This window comes from Colobus angolensis, unplaced genomic scaffold, assembly GCF_000951035.1.
Source record: "Colobus angolensis palliatus isolate OR3802 unplaced genomic scaffold, Cang.pa_1.0 Scaffold78, whole genome shotgun sequence".
Lineage (NCBI taxonomy): Eukaryota > Metazoa > Chordata > Mammalia > Primates > Cercopithecidae > Colobus > Colobus angolensis.
The window spans coordinates 124,272-144,564 of NW_012121598.1; the positions used below are offsets into that span (position 1 = coordinate 124,272).

At 47.3% G+C, this 20,293-nt stretch overlaps 1 protein-coding gene and 1 pseudogene across 1 annotated transcript in view; both read left to right on the plus strand.

The window, feature by feature from the left end:
- SORD (sorbitol dehydrogenase) overlaps positions 1 to 18,808 on the plus strand; it is a 42,612-nt gene extending 23,804 nt beyond the window's left edge. Inside the window, exons 4-9 of the mRNA XM_011928529.1 lie at positions 5,397 to 5,556; positions 9,574 to 9,692; positions 12,527 to 12,592; positions 13,199 to 13,374; positions 16,311 to 16,432; positions 17,349 to 18,808. Coding sequence (XP_011783919.1) covers positions 5,397 to 5,556; positions 9,574 to 9,692; positions 12,527 to 12,592; positions 13,199 to 13,374; positions 16,311 to 16,432; positions 17,349 to 17,514 — 809 coding nt within the window. The 3' untranslated portion in view covers positions 17,515 to 18,808. The remainder of the gene's footprint in view (positions 1 to 5,396; positions 5,557 to 9,573; positions 9,693 to 12,526; positions 12,593 to 13,198; positions 13,375 to 16,310; positions 16,433 to 17,348) is intronic.
- On the plus strand, positions 93 to 663 carry LOC105502157 (annotated as a pseudogene).
- Positions 18,809 to 20,293: the final 1,485 nt, after the last annotated feature.

Genomic DNA, 20,293 nt, shown 5'->3' on the forward strand with positions numbered 1-20,293 from the left:
AGGCGGAGCTTGCGGTGAGCTGAGATCCGGCCACTGCACTCCAGCCCGGGCGACAGAGCGAGATTCCGTCTCAAAAAAAAAAAAACAATGTTGTCAGAACCCGCAGGTCATCTTGGGGGGTCGTCTCAAATATTGAACAAAAGACAGAAGGTGCTGAGAAAAAACAGCAGATGGTTCGAGAATACAGAGAGAAAATTGAGACAGAGCTAAGAGATACTATCTCTTTTGGAAAAGTTCTTGATCTCCAATGCTTCACAAGCAGAGAGCAAAGTCTTCTATTTGAAAATGAAAGGAGATTACTACCGTTACTTGACTGAGGTTGCCGCTGATGATGACAAGTAGGGGATTGTGGATCCGTCACAACAAGCATACCAAGAAGCCTTTGAAACCAGCAAAAAGGAAATGCAACCAACACATCCTATCAGACTGGATCTGGCCCTTAACTTCTCTGTGTTCTATTATGAGATTCTGAACTCCCCAGAGAAAGCCTGCTGTCTTGCAAAGACAGCTTTTGATGAAGCCATTGCTGAACTTGATACATTAAGTGAAGAGTCATACAAAGACAGCACGCTAATAATGCATTTACTGAGAGACAACTTGACGTTGTGGATGTCAGATACCCAAGGAGACAAAGCTGAAGCAGGAGAAGGAGGGGAAAATTAACTGGCCTTCCAACTTTTTCTGCCTCCTAAAATTTACACAGTAGACCATTTGTCATCTGCACTGTCCCACAAATAGTTTTTGTTTACGATTTATGACAGGTTTATGTTACTTCCATTTGAATTTCTATATTTCCCATGTGGTTTTTATGTTTAATAGTAGGGGAGTAGAGCCAGTTAACATTTAGGGATTTACCTGTTTTCATCTTGAGGTGGCCAATATGGGGATGTGGAATTTTTATACAACTTATAAATGTTTGACACAGTACTTTTGGTACATTGCGGCTTCACAAGGGCTAGTGTTAAAACTGCTTCCATATCTAAGCAAAGAAAACTGCCTACATATTGGTTTGTCCTGGTGGAGAATTAAAGAGATCATTGGTTCCAGTCACAGGTGTAGTAACTGTGGGTACTTTAAGGTCTGGAGCACTTACAAGGCTGTGATAGAAACAGTTATCCCATGGATCCCACATGTTAAACCAGGTATACCTGTGGAATACTCAATCTCAATGTGCACACCTTTGACTACAGCTGCAGAAGTTTTCCTGTAGACAGTCGTAACCCATCTTACTCTGGATAAGGGCAGAAACAGTTCACATTCCATTATTTGTAAAGTTACCTGCTGTTAGCTTTCATTATTTTTGCTATGCTCATTGTATTTGTATTTAAATGTTTTAGGCAACCAAAGAACAAATGTAAAAGTAAAGATGCAGTAAAACTGAATTGACTGATATTCGTTACTTATGTATATCAAGCACAGCAGTAAAACAAAAACCCATGTATTTAACCTTTTTTTAGGTTTTTTGTTTTTGTGATTTTTAGGTTTTTTGCTGTTGTGATTTTTTTTTTTTTTTTTGATGTTTGCCTAACATGCACGTGCTGTAAAATAGTTAACAGGGAAACAACTTGAGGTGATGGCTAGCTTTGTTTAATGTCTTATGAAATTTTTATGAATAATCCAAGCATAATTATTAAGAACACATGTATTAAATTCATCTAAGTGGAATAAAAGTTTTATGAATAGAAAAAAAGATTTGGCTGGGTGCGTTGGCTCACGCCTGTAATCCCAGCACTTTGGGAGGCTGAGGTGGGCGGATCATGAGGTCAGAAGATGGAGACCATCCTGGCCAACATGGTGAAACCCTGTCTCTACTAAAAATACAAAAATTAGCCAGGTGTTGTGGCAGGTGCCTGTAGTCCCAGCTACTTGGGAGGCTGAGGCAGGAGAATGGCATGGGAGGCAGAGCTTGCAGTGAGCCCAGATTGTGCCACTGCACCCCAACCTGGGCAACAGAGTGAGACTCCATCAAAAAAAAAGAAAAAGAAAAGGAAAGGAAAGGAAAGAAAAGGAAGGAAGGAAGGAAGGAAGGAAGGAAGGAAGGAAGGAAGGAAGGAAGGAAGGAAGGAAGGAAAGGAAGGAAGGAAGGTTCGAAGGAAGGAAGGTTCATTGGACAGTACTGGGTTTTTACATGCAGAAAAAAAAAAAACCCAAATGGAGAGGCGGGTATTCACTGAGGGTGAAATATCCTCCCATGCAGTGCCATGAATACCTATCACTGGGGGACAAAAAGGCCCTTACTAGGTGAAAATTTAGACTGAAATCTTGAATTCTCCCTGTTTCTAGGAAATCACAAAAACAGCAATTCTTTGAGTTACATTCCTGGTTACTAAGGCACTGACTGACTCTAAGCAACAAAATTACATTCCTAGGTTGTAAAAACACCTTCAGCATAGCATACAAAGAAGGGATAGGAGACATGATAGCCACAAAGGAGAGAATGGAAGAAAATGCGATAGGAAAGACTGGAAGTCCTGGTGCCAACACCATGATGGGCTGTCAGGGACTGGAGTTAGTTCAGGAGCCTTCAGAAAACACTGAGGTGTAGCCTCAGCCAGAAACCTTCAGTTGTCCCAGGACCTCCTTCCAACCCCATGCGATGGCGAGGTCTTCCATAAATGGAAACTGGATTGGAACACAGCTGACATTCCCAACACCCGAGGGCGATGGAGGATTGACAGAGTCCTCTCCAGCAAGCCTGTCTTCTGAGTCTTACAGATCTGGTGGCTGCACTAACCACTCTTAACTGACCAATAGAGGCCTGGTATTTGTTTGATTTTGAGAGGGAAAAAAAAAAAAAACAAAACTGTGGATAAGAAACTGCAGAAAGTAAAGTATTGGAGGGTTGCTCCTACTCACCCTTCCAACATATCCCAGATGACCCCCTACGGGTGAAGCAGTCTAGGGTTATTGTAGCAGTCTCCTTGTCTAAGGTGTTATCCAGAGTTCTTTGTCTCATGACCAAGAAAATTAAGGAGCATGGACACCAAGGGTGAGGTTGGAGTGAAAGTTTAATAAGTGAAAGAGGAAAGCTCTCAGCAGCAGAGCAGGGGATCGACCTGAAATAGGGTTGTTGTTTTACAATTAAATATGAAGGTTTTTATAAGAAACTTCCCTTATCTGTGCAGGTGCTGTGTAACTTACCTTATCTGTGTGGCTACCTGTGTATCCTCCCTCATTTGTGCAGCTGTCAGCATGTCTTCGGCAAGCACAGGGTGCAGCTTCTCTTGCCTGAGCAACTACGGGCATGTTTTAGGCAAGCCCCCACCCTACCCCATGCAAGTTCTCATGGAGCCCACTGTGTACATGCCCAAAAAAGGGAGGAAACATTTTCCTGGGAGTCCACTGATTACACAGAGAACCAAGGCATTTCTGTGTTGGGCCTCGCTCCCTTATCTGTGCCTGTAGCTTGATTTTTCCAAGCTGCTCTCTATGTGCCTGCAGCTTGATTTTTTTCCAGACTGCTCTTTTGTTTAAAAGAATTTCACCGAGGACCTGCCCTAATTGTCTGCCTGCTTTTTTTCTTTCTCCTCCCTCACTTGGGAGGCTGAGGCAGGAAGATCACCTGAACTTGAGGAGGTCGAGACTACAGTGAGTAGTGATTGCACCACTGTACTCCAACCTGGATGACAGAGTGAGATTCTGTCTCAAAAAACAAACAAACAAAAAACCAAAAAAACATACACACACAGAGAAACCAAAAACCAACAACAGGAAAACTGGAAACAACCAGGTTTTTCCTATCAATAAGAGAATGGTGATACTGACTATAGTATACTCTTACGTTGGAACACTATTCAGCCATGAAAAGGAACAAACTGTCATTTGTTTTTGAGACAGTGTTGCTCTGTCACCCAGGTGGGAATGCAGTGGTGTGATCATGTCTCTCTGCAGCCTCAACTTCCTGGGCTCAAGTGATTCTCCCGCCTCAGCCTCCTAAGTAGCTGGGACCACAGGCACACATCACCATGCTCAGCTAATTAAAAAAAAATTTTTTTTGTAAAGATGAAGTCTTCCTATGTTGCCCAGGTTGGTCTTGAACTCCTGGGTTCAAGTGATCCTCCTGCCTTGACCTCCCAAGTACTGTGATTATGAGATTATAGGCATTAGCCACCGCACCTGGCCAGACAGTTAATACCACAACAACATAGATCAATCTGAAAAGCATTATGCTAACTGAAAGAAGCAAGATTCAAAAGAGTATCTACTGTATGATCCCATTTTTGTGATGTGCCAGAACAGACAATACTACTCCATGGTACAAAAAAAAAAATCAAAAAAAAAAAAAATCAAAACATCCTCTGGGGATGGGGGTGGGGATTGACTGGGAAGGGACACAGAGGAATAAGATTTCTGAGGTAGTGGTAGTGAGTGTTCTGTATCTTAAAAGGGGTTTGCATTCCTAGGTGATAACCTTAAAAAAGAATCATAAACAAATACTGAACTCTAGTTAATGATATGCAGGCTGAAGCATTTAAGGGTGAGTCTGCAGCCTGCTTTGAAATGAATCGGAAAAGAAGATAGATTGATGGAAGGAGAGACAGAGTTGAGACGGAGGGGTAGATGGATAGATATGTGATAGAGTGAACATAGCTAGATGTTCCTCGAAGAATGTAGGAGGAGGCTATCCAGGTGTTCACTATGCAATTCTTTGAATTTTGCTGTGTGTTTGAAATTCTTCATAATAAAAGATAGAAAAAAAAAGCAGTTAGAGAGCAGTTCTCAGGCTGGGTTTCCAAGCAGGTATGATGAGGCATAGAACAGAAGTATAATAGAACTGGCTGTTCAGAAGCCTCAACTATTACCCTCCGCTGTATGAGGCCTCTGCAGGTCATTGGCCTTTGCAGTTCTACTACCAGGAATCAGTTGACTCCTAGTTATTGTCCAAAAACGACCAGACTGGACATTAAACATGCTGTAATTATAGCTCCTGTCTTTGTAAAGGCTTTGCTCCCTATCTTCCAAACAGATGAAGAAAAAATGCCTGCAAACTCCATGTATGAGCTACCCCTTTTGCAGCAGTGTGAGACAGGAACTATACTTGGCTTGCCTTAGCTGGGAAGTGGCTGTGGAGATAGACAGGTGGCTTGGCTTGCTGCAGGAGTTGGGAAAAGGGCAGGCCACACTGAACTGTGGAGGAGGGGGTGTTCTTTTTCCCCCAGAGTAAGTCTGTGCTTCATCCCAAGTTTCCTTACTTGCCTAGGACACTCTGGGTCCCCAGGGAGGAGGGGGCTCATTAAGCTAGATTCTCGCATCTGGCATCTGCCCATGAGCATGCAAGCCTTCATAACATCTCTGCTTCTGCTGTTTTCAAAAGTTGGAAAACAAAGAACCAGACCAAAGAGCGGGGAGACTGCTCCCACCTTCGGGCAGGGTGCCATCTTTGTTTTCCTCTCCAGGTGATCGTGTTGCCATCGAGCCTGGTGCTCCCCGAGAAAATGATGAATTTTGCAAGTCTGGCCGATACAATCTGTCGCCTTCCATCTTCTTCTGTGCCACACCCCCCGATGACGGAAACCTCTGCCGGTTCTACAAGCACAATGCAGCCTTTTGTTACAAGTGAGTGTCCACAGTCCCACTGGGTCACCTGGGACCTCTTTCCCTTCATTAGCTTGGTGCTGTTTCCTGTGGTTATTTCTTTATTCTTTTCAGCTCCTAATTCCAAACATGCGGCTTCACCTGGGCAGGCTCCTCTTCTTGGTGGCATTGAGAGAGGGCAGCCTCCCTAGGAGTAAGACTGACTCACAGTGCTTGGTTTTAGTCTTTTAGTGTCAGTTTCCCTTACTTACAGCAACAATAGAAAACTACTGCTGAAAATCACTCACCCTCTGCAGACATCCTGGAGGGAATTCCTGTGGTTCATCCTTTGTTATTAGTTTCCACCGCAACCACCAGAAAGTTCATAACAACAATGACCTCGACTGGGCGTGGTGGCTCACGCCTGTAATCCCAGCACTTTGGGAGGCCGAGGCAGGCAGATCGCGAGATCAGGCGATCGAGACCATCCTGGCTAACATGGTGAAACCCCGTCTCTACCAAAAAAAAATACAAAAAATTAGCCGGGCATGGTGGCGGGCGCCTGTAATCCCAGCTACTTGGGAGGCTGAGGCAGGAGAATGGTGTGAACCTGGGAGGTGGAGGTTGCAATGAGCTGAGATCGCGCCACTGCACTCCAGTCTGGGTGACAGAGCAAGACTCCGTCTCAAGAATAAACAAAACAACAACAACAACACACCATGACAGCAACAGCTGACGTTTCCTGAGGTGCCGTGGTGTGCTGCCAGGGCTTGAGCTCTGGGATCCTGGATCTACTCCCTTCTAGCAAGTGAATTTGGAGAAATGATTTAACTTTTCTCTACTTCAGTTTCATTTAATCACCAAAATATTAAATAAGGTGATGCATGGAGAGTCATAATTATTATTACTATGTGCCTGCCCTTGTGCTAATAAGTGCTTTGCATGCTTTAATTTATTTAATCTCCACAAGAATAATGGTGAGATGGGCACCGTTGTTGAGTTAACCAAGGCAGAAGGAAGCTCATTGACTTGGGCACGCAGCAGAACCAAGAGTCAAACTGGGGTCTCTGTGAGTCTCAAGCTCCTGCCCTGTGCCCACTCCCCTACCCTACTCCAGTTCTCACCCCTGAAATTGTGAAGTTGAGTCTGGAGGAAGCAAAGTGCTTGCCTTTCTTCGTGGCCCCCCCATGGCCCCAGCCATGGAGCTCTAAGGTGCCAAAGTGCCACTTTCCCCCTGACCCAACTCAGTTGCGTTCTCCTGCCACCCCAGCCTGGCCCCAGTGGTGGTTTTCAGCCAGGATGGGGCTTGTCTGATGGAGGCCAGGTGCCAGTTACAGGAACAATCTGGGAGCCTACTGGGAACCTTGAGAGGAGTCACAGGCCAGAGACCTTGTGATGGGTTTAAGTCAACATCTGAACCTGCTCTAGAAGTAAGCAGGTTACCTGTGCAGAGTCCACCTTTCAGCAAGTGGTTCCTGAATGAACCCATCTTTCTGGGGCCCTTTCCAAGTCAAGACACCAAACAAAAGTTTCATGGAAGGCAGAAGAGCATAGTGGTGAAGCCCACTGGTCTCTGCCAGTTACAACTGTGTGACCTTGGGCAAGTCACTTAAATTTTGTAACCTCGATATCCTTGCCTGTGAAATAGAGACCGTAATGGTACCTCCCTCACAGAATTACTGATGAGATCCAATGAGAAAGGCATATCAAGTCTCCAGCATGAGGTCTGGCCCATAGTAGGTGCTCAGTAAATGGTGCCAAGCTATGCCATAGTCATGGCCTAGTGGTCTGGGGATGGAGGTGCAGGAGTAGACCTGAAAGAGAGCCTTGTGCTGGTGGTTTATAGGGAACGATGGGGCTCTGGTTGGCAGTGGCAGTGGGGGTGCTGAGGAAGGTCTCTGGGGAGTCATACGGCCCCTGCCTTTCTTCTCCTCCCAGGGTGCTTTCTGCCTGTGTCCCCAGTTCTTCCCTACCCAAGCCCTCCTCTCTGATGTCTTTTTAGGATTCCCATACTACCACAGCCTCTTTATTTGTGTACCTACCTATTTTCTTTCTATTTTCCTGCTTCCTCCTTGGCTTCTTAATCATCCATTACCCAATTTGGCCTGTTTTCTGAACCCCATTGTAAAAACTACCAAGTTGCCTCATCGCTCTCTGGTGTTTACAAAGTCATGAAAGGCTGGGGCTGGGAGGAAGCTTGGAGTCTTCTCATCCTTGTTCTCCATCAACCCCCACTGGACAAGATTGGAGAGGGTGGAGTCAGTGGTTTTCCCAAGGTCAGTGGCAGCGGGGCTGGCCTCCAGGACTCCTTGTGCATGCTTCTGCCTCCACACCAGATAGCTTTCCAACACGGCTGGCTGTGTTGGGTGCAGGTGGATGAGGCAGCGTCTGCTTAATCAGTAGAGTATTCTTCCTGATAACAATCTTCCCTCATCACCTTCCCCAATCCCATCTCTCCTCAATGTAGCTTCCATGCAGTCCACCCTCCGCATAGAGCCCTTCTGAGTTCTTCAGGAAGCCCAGATGTGGAAGGGCAGGCATGTCTGGGAGCCTGTGGAGTCCCTGAGAGAGTTTAGGAATCTTCACTGTTTCATTTTAAACTTTTTCCCATTATGTAGAAGGGCTACTTCTAGGGGGAGTAGAAGGAGTGTGACCGCAGTCAGAGCAGGAGAGTGGATTGGAGTAGGGAAAGTGATGGGAAAGAAGCCGAGAGGAAGGGATAAGGGGGTGGTGGGCGGCAGCTGGGCCTCCAAAGGCCTGGGGAGTAGTTCTGTCAAGGATCAGGGACAGTGATAGGAGGACTCTGAGTTATTCTGTTGAAGATTAGGGACAGTGTTGAGAGGATCATGGGGATGAGCACATGGTTTGGCTGCCACATTTATTTCTTTCTGGAACTTGAGGGTTTTCATGTTCCTGTGTGTGGAGATTTGGGGTGCTGGGTAAATCCTGGGCAGTAAGGAACTAGCAGAAATTGGATATTAATATTAGCTACACAGCTGCCCATACCAGGAGGCAGCTGATATGGGACAGGCAGAGGATGTGGAATCAGGACACCTTGGTTAAGTCTGGCCTTCCATTCCCTAGCTTCATAACCTTGGCAATTCTCTTAATGTCAGTGAGTTTCAGTTTCCTCTTCAGTAAAATAAAGGTTTTTTTAAAAAGCCTGCCCTACCTGCCTAACATGGTTATCATGAGGATTAAATGAGGTAATGGATGAGCATGCTTCCTAATCTGTAAAGCTTTATGCAAATACTTGCTGTCATCATTAGCGGTATTATTGAGAGGGTCAAGATGCCAGTGGAAGTGAAAACCTAGAACCCAGAGTGAAGGTGACACATCATTTAATCAGCTGTGTGGAACAGGCCCTTTTTCCTCTTAACTGGTCCTGGGTGAGCCGGGCAGCTGCTGTCCTCAGATGTGGTTCCTCTGGAATGTATAATATGGGGGGTGACTATCAGAGTGATGCCCATTGCTAAATCACTGTTCTGCAAAACTGGTGATAGTCAGGATTGTTTGCTAAAGTGAAACTAAAAAGGCTGTAAGTTTGAGAAGCAGACAAGATGCTGGAACGTGGCCATGTTAACTCCTTGTTAAGTAAACTTTTCGTTTATTAATGATAACCACCGTGCCTTACCTTGGATAGCACATTACAGAAAATGTAATGTGTTCATTTCACTGAATTGACTTCTCCAAAGAAAACCATGTTGCCTTCTTCAGATGGGGACACTGTGGCGTGGGTTCTGGGATCAGAACATATCTGGCTTCTAATTTGAGCCCTTTGGGCCCCTCACTAGCTTTGAACCACTGGGGCAAGCCATTTAACCCACCAAGCCTGTTTCCTCATCTGTAAAATGGGAATGATAGTACCTACCACAGAACTATTCCAGGGCTTTACATGAGTTAATGTATATAAATTGCTTAGCACATTGCTCTGCACATAAATAAATGCTGGATGAGTGTTAGCTATGGTTGTTACGACAGTAACGTTGGGCATGTATAATACTGTTGTTAGCATTGTCGTTAACCCAGAGGATCTCTGTGTGTCGAATGATTCCTCAGGCTTCCTGACAACGTCACCTTTGAGGAAGGCGCCCTGATTGAGCCACTTTCTGTGGGGATCCATGCCTGCAGGAGAGGTGGAGTTACCCTGGGGCACAGGGTCCTTGTGTGTGGAGCTGGTAAGAAACAGAAGCCACCCTGTTGCGGGTTCATTGACTAGGAATGCGGGGACCTCTCTGCCCATCTCATTCCCCCTCCAAGGCTTGAGATTTGTTCTAGAATCCTTCTGGGTAAGGGAGGATTGCAGTGTCCCGTTCCCTCCGTGACTAACACTTTGCTAAACAAATGAGTATCTGCAGACATGATATTAACTAGGGTGATATGTCCTAGGCAACATAGCCCTTTCGTTCATTTAAAGAATGAATTGGCTGGGCACGGTGGCTCCCACCTATAGTCCCAGCACTTTGGGAGACCAAAGCGGGCGGATCACTTGAGCCCCGGAGTTCGAGACCAGTCTGGGCAACATGGTGAAACCCCATCTCTACAAAAAATTACAAAAATTAGCCAGTGTGGTAGTGTGTGCCTATAGTCCCAGCAACTCAGAAGGCTGAGGTGGGAGGATCACTTGAACCTTCGAGGTCAAGGGTGCAGTGAGCCACAATTGTGCTCCTGAACTCCAGTCTGGATGACAGAAGAAGACCCTGTCTCAAAAAAAAAAAACAAGACCCCATATCAAAACAACAAACAAAAAGAATGAATCTGGGCCAGGCGCAGTGGCTCATGCCTATAACCCCAGCACTTTTGAAGGCTGAGGCAAGTGGATCACTTGAGGCCAAAAGTTCAAGACCAGCCTGGCCAACCTGATGAAACCTCATCTTTACTAAAAACACAAAAATTAGCCGGGCGTGATGGTGCGCACCCTATAGTCCCAGCTACTTGGGAAGCTGAGACAGGAGAATCACTTGAACATGGAAAGCAGAGGTTGCAGTGAGCCAAGATTGTGCCACTACACCCCAGCCTGGGCAACAGAGTGAGACTCAGTCTCAAAAAAAAAAAAAAAAAGGAATTAATCTGGTGATTATTTTTGAACCCTTGATAGGAAACTAGGGAGATTTTTTTTTTTCTTAAGACAGAGTCTCACTCTGTTGCCCAGGTTGGAGTACAGCAGTGCAATCTTGGCTCACTGCAACCTCCACCTTAGAGAAATATTTTTGATAGTAAAGGGAAGGGCAACTCTTGGAACTTTCTAATTATACCAGCAAAGTGATGGCCTAGTCCCATCTATGAATAAGGCAGACCCTGCTCCCAGCCAGTGGGAGGAGTGAGCAGTGGTCTGCTCCCACACCACTGGGAGCCAGCACTCTGCCTGCAGTAGGGTTGTAGCTAAGCTGCCTTCCCTCATCCCCTGTTTCCAGCCATCTGGAACAGGCCTGAGCAGCCTCGGACCAAATCAATCATTCTAGGCTTCTAACTGCTGGTGACCCAGACAGCACGCTCACACTCCTTGTGGTGTGATCTGGGGTTCCTCATACTTGTTTGTGATTTTCTTTGGCAGGCCAAATAAGTGATCACGGGGTTTCCTAAGAGGGGTGATGGATGTAGAATAGACTTGCCACAATGGGCTAGCAGACTGCAGGACTCAGGTGACAGATTCTTATAAAATCTGCATGGATCCAGTACCTTTTTACCACAGAAAAGGAAAATAAGTCACACATACCACATACATGCATGCCTTGCCCCCAACACACACACACAGAAATTCACCTGCAAGCCCATCACCGATTAGCCCAAGAGAACCACTATTAATATTTGGGTATAGAATCTTTTAGTTAGTTAGCTTTTTTCTGAGACCATGCTAAATCCGCTTCCTTTACCTACTCTTTTTAGAAAATCAGGCAGGGCACGGTGGCTCATGCCTGTAATCCTAGCACTTTGGGAGGCTGAGGCAGGCGGATCACCTGAGGTCAGGAGTTTGAGACCAGCCTGGTCAACATGGTGAAACCTTGTCTCTACTAAATACAAAAATTAGCCAGCCATGGTGGCGGGTGCCTGTAGTCTCCACTACTCAGGAGGCTGAGGTGGGAGAATCACTTGAACCTGGGAGGCGGAGGTTGCAGTGAGCTGAGATTGCGCCACTGCACTCCAGCCTGGGTGACAAAGCAAAACACGGTCTCAAAAAAATAAAAAATAAAAAATCAATCTACTGTGAACATTTTTCCGTGTCAATAGATAAAAGAGTTATGGCGTAATTTTTAATAGCGGCGTAGTTTTTTAATCTTGCTTTGTTGGACACTTCAGGCATTATTTTTCAGTGTTTTGTTTTCTGAGGGAGTTCCCAAAATTGTTCTCAGGGGGTGTGTACAAAAAGTACATCCCCAAAGATATTCTGCATTGCTTTCATTCTGTGGGTCTTACTTTTATATTAAAGCCACAGTGTCACTTAGCATGCAGATACTATGAGGAAGCAGGTATCTCAGGAAAATCCTTGCATACCTGAGTATCCTGGGGCTGTGTGAGCACCTGGGCCAACCCAGGGAGCCAGCTCACTTAAGGACCCTCTCCAGGTGGTCCTCAGAGGACACCTAAAAAGAATAGTCTCTCTCTAGGGGAGGTGTGATGGGTTCTCACGAAGGTCGGGGCAAAGAAAGAACAGGAAAACAAGTCCAGACCTTCCAGGAGTTCTTATATTCCGAATAACTGTGTTTCCTTGAATCCTGTGGTTCTTTGAGATTATCTCCACTAGTGCCCAGGAGTAAGTGGGAAATTTTTAGCTCTAAGGTTTGAGAGGATTAAATAGAACCCAGCACTAGGAGCGTGTTTCATGTAGAGAATAATTCTTCATGGATTCATTCACTTCTGCATTCAACAAACAACCGGTAAGGTCTTATCATGCCAGGCACTGGGGTAGATGCTAGAGACACACAAAAGATACGGTTCCTGCCCATGGCCTGGACGAGTGGGAGAGCAGATGTTGAATCTTTCACAAACATCTTCCATCTTCTGCTTTGTTTAGGGCCAATCGGGGTGGTCTCTTTGCTCGTGGCCAAGGCAATGGGAGCAGCTCAAGTAGTGGTGACTGGTAAGGCTTTGTTCTCTTTCAATCTCCTTGATGGGGAAACAGCTGGGTCTACTGTATGTGTATGTGTAAGGAGAGGTTATCTGTGATGGTGTGGGGGGGGTGAGTGTGTAATGTCATATGGATTGTGGAGATACAGAAGAGTGTGCGAGTGTGTTTTGTGTTAGGAGAAGCTATTAGAGTTTGTGTGAGAGTGTGTGTGTGTGTGTGTGTAGGGGTGTGTTTGTGTAGCTGTGTGGTGGACGTGGGAGTGTATGAGGGTATAGAGCAGGGGTGTCCAATCTTTTGACGTCCTTGGACCACACTGGAAGAATTGTCGTGGGCCACACATAAAATACACTAACACTAACAATAGCTGATGAGCTTTAAAAAAAAACTTCTTTCAATCTCCTAATATTTTAAGAGAGTTTACAGATTTGCATTGGGCCGTATTCAAAGCCATCCCGGGCTGCATGCAGGCTGCGGGTTGGACAAGCTTGATGTGAAGAGGCTGTGTTGGGCTCAACACCACCACCCATGCCGTCAGATCTTACACCTCCATTTTCTTTTCTTCCTAATGAGTCATCAGATTTCTCTGTTTGAAAGAACGGTGTTTTTTTTTGCCTTCAGACCTGTCTGCTCCCCGATTGTCCAAAGCCAAGGAGATTGGGGCTGATTTAGTCCTCCAGATTTCCAAGGAGAGTCCTCAGGAAATCGCCAGTAAAGTAGAAGGTCTGCTGGGGTGCAAGCCGGAAGTCACCATCGAGTGCACAGGGGCAGAGGCCTCCATCCACACGGGCATCTACGTGAGTGGACTGAGGGCAGCTTTGGGGAATCAGCACAGGGGAGAGAAGGAAGTAGAAGTAGGGAGTGAAGCTTCTTTACCAGCTTGCTGTGTGAGCCCCAAGCCAAATTGATTCATCTTTTGTTATCTCTGTTTTCTTATCTCCAGTGTGGAGATTGTACTTGAACTTGCCTTACATCCTCATTGGGCCATCTGAGGTTCACACAAGGTAACAGCTATACATGGGCCTTGAAAACTGTTCAGGACACACACTTTGGGGATGGGGTTGTCTTCATGATTGTATCTGTGATCATAAAAGTGCAGTAGTTTTGGTAAAAAGATCAAGAAGAAAAACAGGGAATGATGCCTTAATTGTATGTGGGAAATCCCCGTCTTGTTTTATTGAGGAAAACTGCAATCTTTTAGTCATTGATATAAAGTGACAGGCATTCAGTTAGTCACGAAGGCGAGGTTATTTTCCAGGTTCACAGGTGTCTACTGCTTGTTTGGTCTCCAAGACTTAGGAACAGATAAGCTGCCAATGCCTAACTCGCCCCTCAGGGACCCACCAACCACTCATGGGAAGTTGCCAGGAAGTTGGAGGTGGTGGGAGGGAATGGCATTGACAGATCGAAGTACGAGGAAAAGAGGAGAAAGAGAATAACTTCCAGGTTCCAAGCCCTACTGCATGCCAGCTTCTCTGCTGTACTGCATAAACATGATGCCTCATCTGCACAATAACCCTGAAAATCAGTTACCATTTTATGCTGAGGGATTTGTGGTTTGTTTGAGGCAAGCCGAGTCAGGCCCAGGCCCAGCCCCGCCAGGCCCCAGTGCCTGAGTTGCCCTGCTGCTTAGGAGAGGAAGGGAAGGAGGGGACAAACAACCATGCTAGGGTGGGGGGACAGGGCCAGGGCTCGGGAGGGTCGCAGGCAGCTGTCACCACAGGGGACTCCCGTCCCTGCCTCCCAGACTGCTTCTCCACAGTAACGTGGGCTTCCTCCTTCCTTCTGAGTCCAGCTGATTCATGCACGAGGGCACTTCGCATCACATGAGACATTCTAGGGAAGGCTGACTCACCAAGCTGAGTAGCAGAGCTGCCTAGACCTCCTCCTACTAAGTTGCCCGTGGCCTTAGGAGCTGAGGAAGCAGTGGGGGAGAGGGAGGAGCGGGTGCCACCTTGGCACTGTCCTGAGGTTCAGCTGGAGTCGGCCAGCCCTCTGCTTCACTGTCACAGGCAGTGGTCGCCATGGGGGAAGGGGCAAAAAGAAGCTGAAGCTCAGAGAGGAACAATGGGTCTGTGTGTGACTGATCTACCCATGGTATGTCTTGGGTACCTGCCATGTGCCAGGCGTTTTGCTGGGCACTTTGAGGGCTAAGACATGAGTAAGTCGTGTCTACTGTCTTCAAGTTGTTGGCAGGTCAGTGAGCTTCACCCCACAGAGAGGCAGTATAAGCTGGACGACTTCAAGGACGTGGCTCTCTTGTGCCCGGTCCTTAGAGCATTTGGAACAGTTGGCATTTCCAGCTGTTGATGGTGGCGGCCTGGTTGCCAGGCTACCTGAGGCAGGCATGGAGGTGAATGTGACCCATGGGCTCACCAGACCTGCAGCTGTGTCTCTCTTGACGTAGGGAGTGGGACTGTCATGCATGACAGGTACTGTAGAATCCTATAGGCCACCCTGCCAATGAGCAGGCTAGGCGGCTGCACCAAATATGGACATATCTGAGCATCGCGGTCCTGCCAGGTTCTGACTGGATAGTGTTTGTGATGAGACGCGGCAGATGCATTGGGGTAGAATTGATGTCATATCCTTGATGCAGATGCCATACCTACAGGACAGTGTCCAGGTGGTTCCAGCATTCCTTGACCTGGGGTCAGCAAACTGCTGGCATCTTGGCAGCTTGGGATGGCCAGTTGGTGTTCCTCCTCATCACCAGGTAGAGAGGAAGTGCTGATGAGGAAGTAGTTTCCCTAGACAATGGGCTGAGAGGGTACGTCCAGGGTGCCACAGCTCTGAAGCGGCAGCCCCAGGAGTCACTCCCACACCACTCACACCCTGAGTTCACCTCTTGGTCATGGCACCGCAGGCCTCTCTCCATGGCGTATCCTTCATCTCAGAAGTGGAGGCTGTGGCATGTGCCTTTCTCTAGTTCCACTATTTAGCACCTAGGATGGTCTCAATAAATGCTTGCTGCTGACTGTAATGAACACCCAGCGTGACTGAATTGTCCATTGTTCTGTGTCTCACCACACTGAGCACAGTGATCCCCAGAGAGCTCTGGAACGAGCACAGCACTCACAGGGAGTTCTGGGGAAATTTTCAGGAGAAATTTCGCAGCCACCTGTGAAATTGCCCACTCCAAGTGGGCAGCTGATAAGGCAGATAAACATTCAAGGAAGACACAACCCATTATGGCTCTTACTGTTGAGGTAAACATCTCCAGAACAAAACGATTTCTAACCGCCAGCCTGCACGCACCTGTAAAGCCTTTTTTAACCACAGAATATAAGTGACTCATCTGTCTCATGTTTATAGTTTTCTCAGCACCGGTGAGCTTAGAGGGCCGGTGGTTCCTTCCAGCTCTGATGAAAACGCTGCCTGTGGAGGGCGCTCTGCGGGAGGAACAGGTGCTTAGACTGTGGAGCTGGCTGAAGCCAATATTGGGTCCCGAATCTGTAAAGCTTTGGAAGACGTTCCCACTGTGCCTGGTTCTCCGTGGGTTAAGTGTATTTTTTCAGAAGGTTTAAAGGAAACAGTGTTTACTCTGCCACTCTGTTAAGTTTGGTTGGCAGGTTGAGCAGTTCAGCACTGTACAAGAATCACATTCTCTGGAATTTTGAGATGCTCAGCTGATGCAACCAGAGGATACTTGTGTGATGATACTATGTTATTGCAAGTGGGAAGTCAGTATTTCTTACCTTCTGAGCTTTCTTGTTTTTACCTCCTTTTACAGGCCACTCGCTCTGGTGGGACCCTGGTGCTTGTGGGGCTGGGCTCTGAGATGACCACCATACCCCTACTGCATGCAGCCCTCCGGGAGGTGGATATCAAGGGCGTGTTTCGATACTGCAACACGTGAGTATGCTGTGGGTGAGCCGGGATGCCCAGCTTCCAGCAAGACCAGGGCAGGCCCCACTCAGCCTCTGGGCCCATGAGTCTCTGCCTGTGTGTTCATGGGGGGCACTCCCTGGCCGCACTGAGAGCCGTGTGATATAACAGGGATCCAAAGAGAGAACACTCATTCCCAGTTAAAGAATGGGAAGGACAGAAGAATGAATGGAGGGAAGGAGGGAGGGGATTTTGAAGCATGCTCTTACTGGGTGTCTGCTGTTTATCCCCGCCAGGCCCCTTTTTCCCCCCATTTTCTTAAGTTGCCAGATCTCCATTTTCTCCCTTTAAAGGGAAGAAGGGGAGAAAGGACAGAAGGAAGAAATCAAGTCCTGTGGCTCCTGTTCCTGAGCCCTAGGGCCCACCCTGGGGAGCAAACGGGTCTTAGTTTGCCCCACCAGTGTTCTGCAGTCCACCCTCTCCCCGCCTGGGGCCTTCTGGCTGGGACCCCACTCCCCAGCAGTGTCCCTTACTCCTAGCTTTAGAGGTTGCAACTCCATGCCCTCATCAGGGCACCAGCTTTCCAGTAAGCTGAGCTGTTAGTGGGTGTGACTGGATTGTCCTGGGCTGCCTCCCCACGGCTTCTCTGCCTTTTCCCAGTGGCTTCCACCATGTGCCTTGTTCCTTCGTGCCACAGGAATTCTAGGCTCCATGGCAGACATGGCAGAGTGAGGGGGTGGGCGAGGGGTGGGGGCATTGGAAATGGGCTCTGTACCCCTGAATCATAAGCCATAAGGTCCTTTCCTCAGTTGCTGGCCTGTAAAATTGGCTTTGCCAAACCGCAGTGCTAATTATATGGCCAAGCTGATGTAGTGCTTGGTAGTTTTGGGCACCTGGCTCTTTCCTCATGAAGGTTGAATATAATGCTCGTGCTCTTTTACAGGTGGCCAGTGGCAATTTCGATGCTTGCGTCCAAGTCTGTGAACATAAAACCCCTCGTCACCCATAGATTTCCTCTGGAGAAAGCTCTGGAGGCCTTTGAAACATTTAAAAAGGGATTGGGGTTGAAAATCATGCTCAAGTGTGATCCCAATGACCAGAATCCCTGATGTTAATTGGCTCTGCCCTCATCCCCACAGTATTGGGATCTCAGGGCACAATGGCTGGACAGGGGTGGGCTTTCATGCAGAACTTTCTCTTTTGAATGTTAAGAATAATTAATATAACTCATTGTGAACAGAAGTCCTTATGCAGAGGAATTGGTGTGCCTTAAAGATACAATCTGGGATAGTTTGGGGGAACTTGTAGCCAGAATGGCCTGTTCATGCTGAGCAAAGTCCAGCAAGCAGAGCAGAGTTTGGCAGGCAGGTGCCGGGAACTCTCCTTCTTCCTGGAGTGCCTTCATTGAGTAACGAAATCTGGCCCGTGGGTTTCCTGGTTCCACTGCTACTGACCCGGAGGGGAATGAGGGCTGAGTTATGAAAAGATAACTTCATGAAGACTTAACTGGCCCAGAAGCTGATTTTCATGAAAACCTGCCACTTAGGGTCTGGGATGAAGGCTTGTCAGCACTTTCAGTTTAGAATGCAATGTGTCTAGAAACACATTGGCTGTTTGGTTTGATGATAAAAGGAGAATAAGAAAAGGCATCACCTTCCTGGATCCAGGATAATTTTCAAACCAATCAAATGAAAAAAACAAACGGAAAAGGAAGTGTCATGTGAGGTTAAACCAGCTTGCATTCCCCTAATGTGGAAAAAGTAAGAGGACTTCTCAGCACTGTTTGAAGATTGCCTCTTTTTCAACTCCTGAGAATTGTGTTATTTCACTTGCCAAGTGAAGGTCCCCCTCCCCAACATACCTCACCCCACCCCACCCGTAAGCACGGTCCCTTGTTACTAGGCAATCGGGAAACTGCTACCTGTTGACCTCACCAGAGACCAGGAGGGTTTGGTTAGCTCACAAGACTTCCCCACCCCGGAAGATTAGCATCCCCTACTAGGCTCATACTCAACTGATGATTATTAGACAATTCCATTTCTTTCTGGTTATTATAAACAGAAAATCTTTCCTCTTCTCATTGCCAGTAAAGCCTCTTGGTATCTGTCTGTTGGAATGATTTCTATGAACTTGTCTTATTTTAATGGTGCGTTTTTTTTTTTTCTGGTAAGATTTGGATCCAAATCGCATCATGCCCACTTGTGACTTGGAGATTATTCATCAAGAATGAGGAGATAGTAGCCATGACATAGCTTGAGCTGTAGCCTTTAATCCGTTACTTCGACTGTGGGTGGAGGGTGAGTTTGAAGAGGTTCTGATTTTCTTGTAACCTAGGAAAGCCATGATCTTGTGTCCGAATCTGTCAGATTACTTTGGGTAATAAATATTGTTAGTGGCATCTGACTCATGCTGCTGTTTATGGTCCTGTTTAGCGGGCAATGGACTTACGTTACCCATTTCCCAGAGGAAAGGATCCCAGGATTTTTGAAGGTGACATATTTTCTGTACCAAATATAATATCATTGACATGAATTATCTCTAATCCTCACAACAAGGCACATACACAATCATTTTGTAGATAAAGAAGATATAAATGCCAGAGGAGACCTTAAGATTGTCTTAACACAACCCTTTGGCTAACAAGCGTGGAAATTGAGGCTCAGATTGTGGAAGTGACTTGGCAGATCACACAGTGGGTTAGTCAATGGCCCAGAATTACACAGAACCCAGGAATCCTGGCATCAAATCGTTTACAACATGCTGCCTCTCATAGGCCTAAGGGGTCCAGTCCTAGGGGACAAAGGATGCCCCCATGGCACCACCCCCACCAAGCAGCTCCTACTCATGAGAAGATGCACTCAGCAATCTCGGTGGGAACATCCTCATGCCCTGTGCCCAGTTTCAGGTGCCCAGGGAAGGAGCTCTGTGTCTGCTTCAGCCAGGGCTTTAAGAGGAGAAGGAAGCTGGGAGTGAGGGGCAGAGGCTCTACCAGAGAATGTCTGCTGGTGTCTTGGAGGCACTTCCTGCAGACTATGCACTCCTTGCGAAGCCATTTCATTGCTGCCCCTTCATCTTCCTCCTCCCTGAGCCCTAGGTAGAAGTCAGTGTGTGGAGGAGGTCACCCAGAGATGACCCTGACCAGGCCCCACCGCCTGTAGCCAGACCCAGCCTCTGTCCCAGCTGGCTGCTAATAGTCAGCGTTTCTTCCCTGTTATTTGGCCTCCGTACCTTGAACCTAGGTTAACATCATGAGCAGAGGACAGTTCTTAGGAAAGGCAAATATCCCATAAATCCTACTTGCCTCCCCTTCTCCTAATCTCTGGCTCTACCAACTCCCCAACAGGCCTCCTGCACACACAATAGGAGCCAGGAGGGAGGAGGCGGGACTGTGCTACACAAGGGAGACTGGGTGGGGAAGATGTCAGAGAACCAGTGACTGAGTGCAGAGGTGACTTCACACCAGCATCTGCGGTAGCCAGAGGTGGGCTGCAAGAGGGAATTGCTGGAGCCAACACGTCCCCTTTCTCGTTGAGGGTCCGTGGAGCAGTCTGCTGCTTTCTACCCTCCAGGTTGCCTGAAGGGTCCTTCCCAGCTCTCCGCCCTGACACCTCTTCACTCACTAGCACTGGTGTTGCTGACTGGGTGGGGTCCTCAGTGTTGACTGAAAGCCTGAATCAAGTGCCAGGCACTGGCGGCAAAGCACATAGAGGCTGCTGGAGCTTCTAAGGTCACGGAGCTTGTGGGGAATTCACATGCTTGGTTCCGGGACTGATTCACTGAGACAATCAATATTGATTGAGCACTTAGTGGGTTGTGGTGGTGGTAGGAACGAATTCCTGGGCTTCCTGCAGCCCCTTTCCTTGAATCTATACATATAAAATATGTACA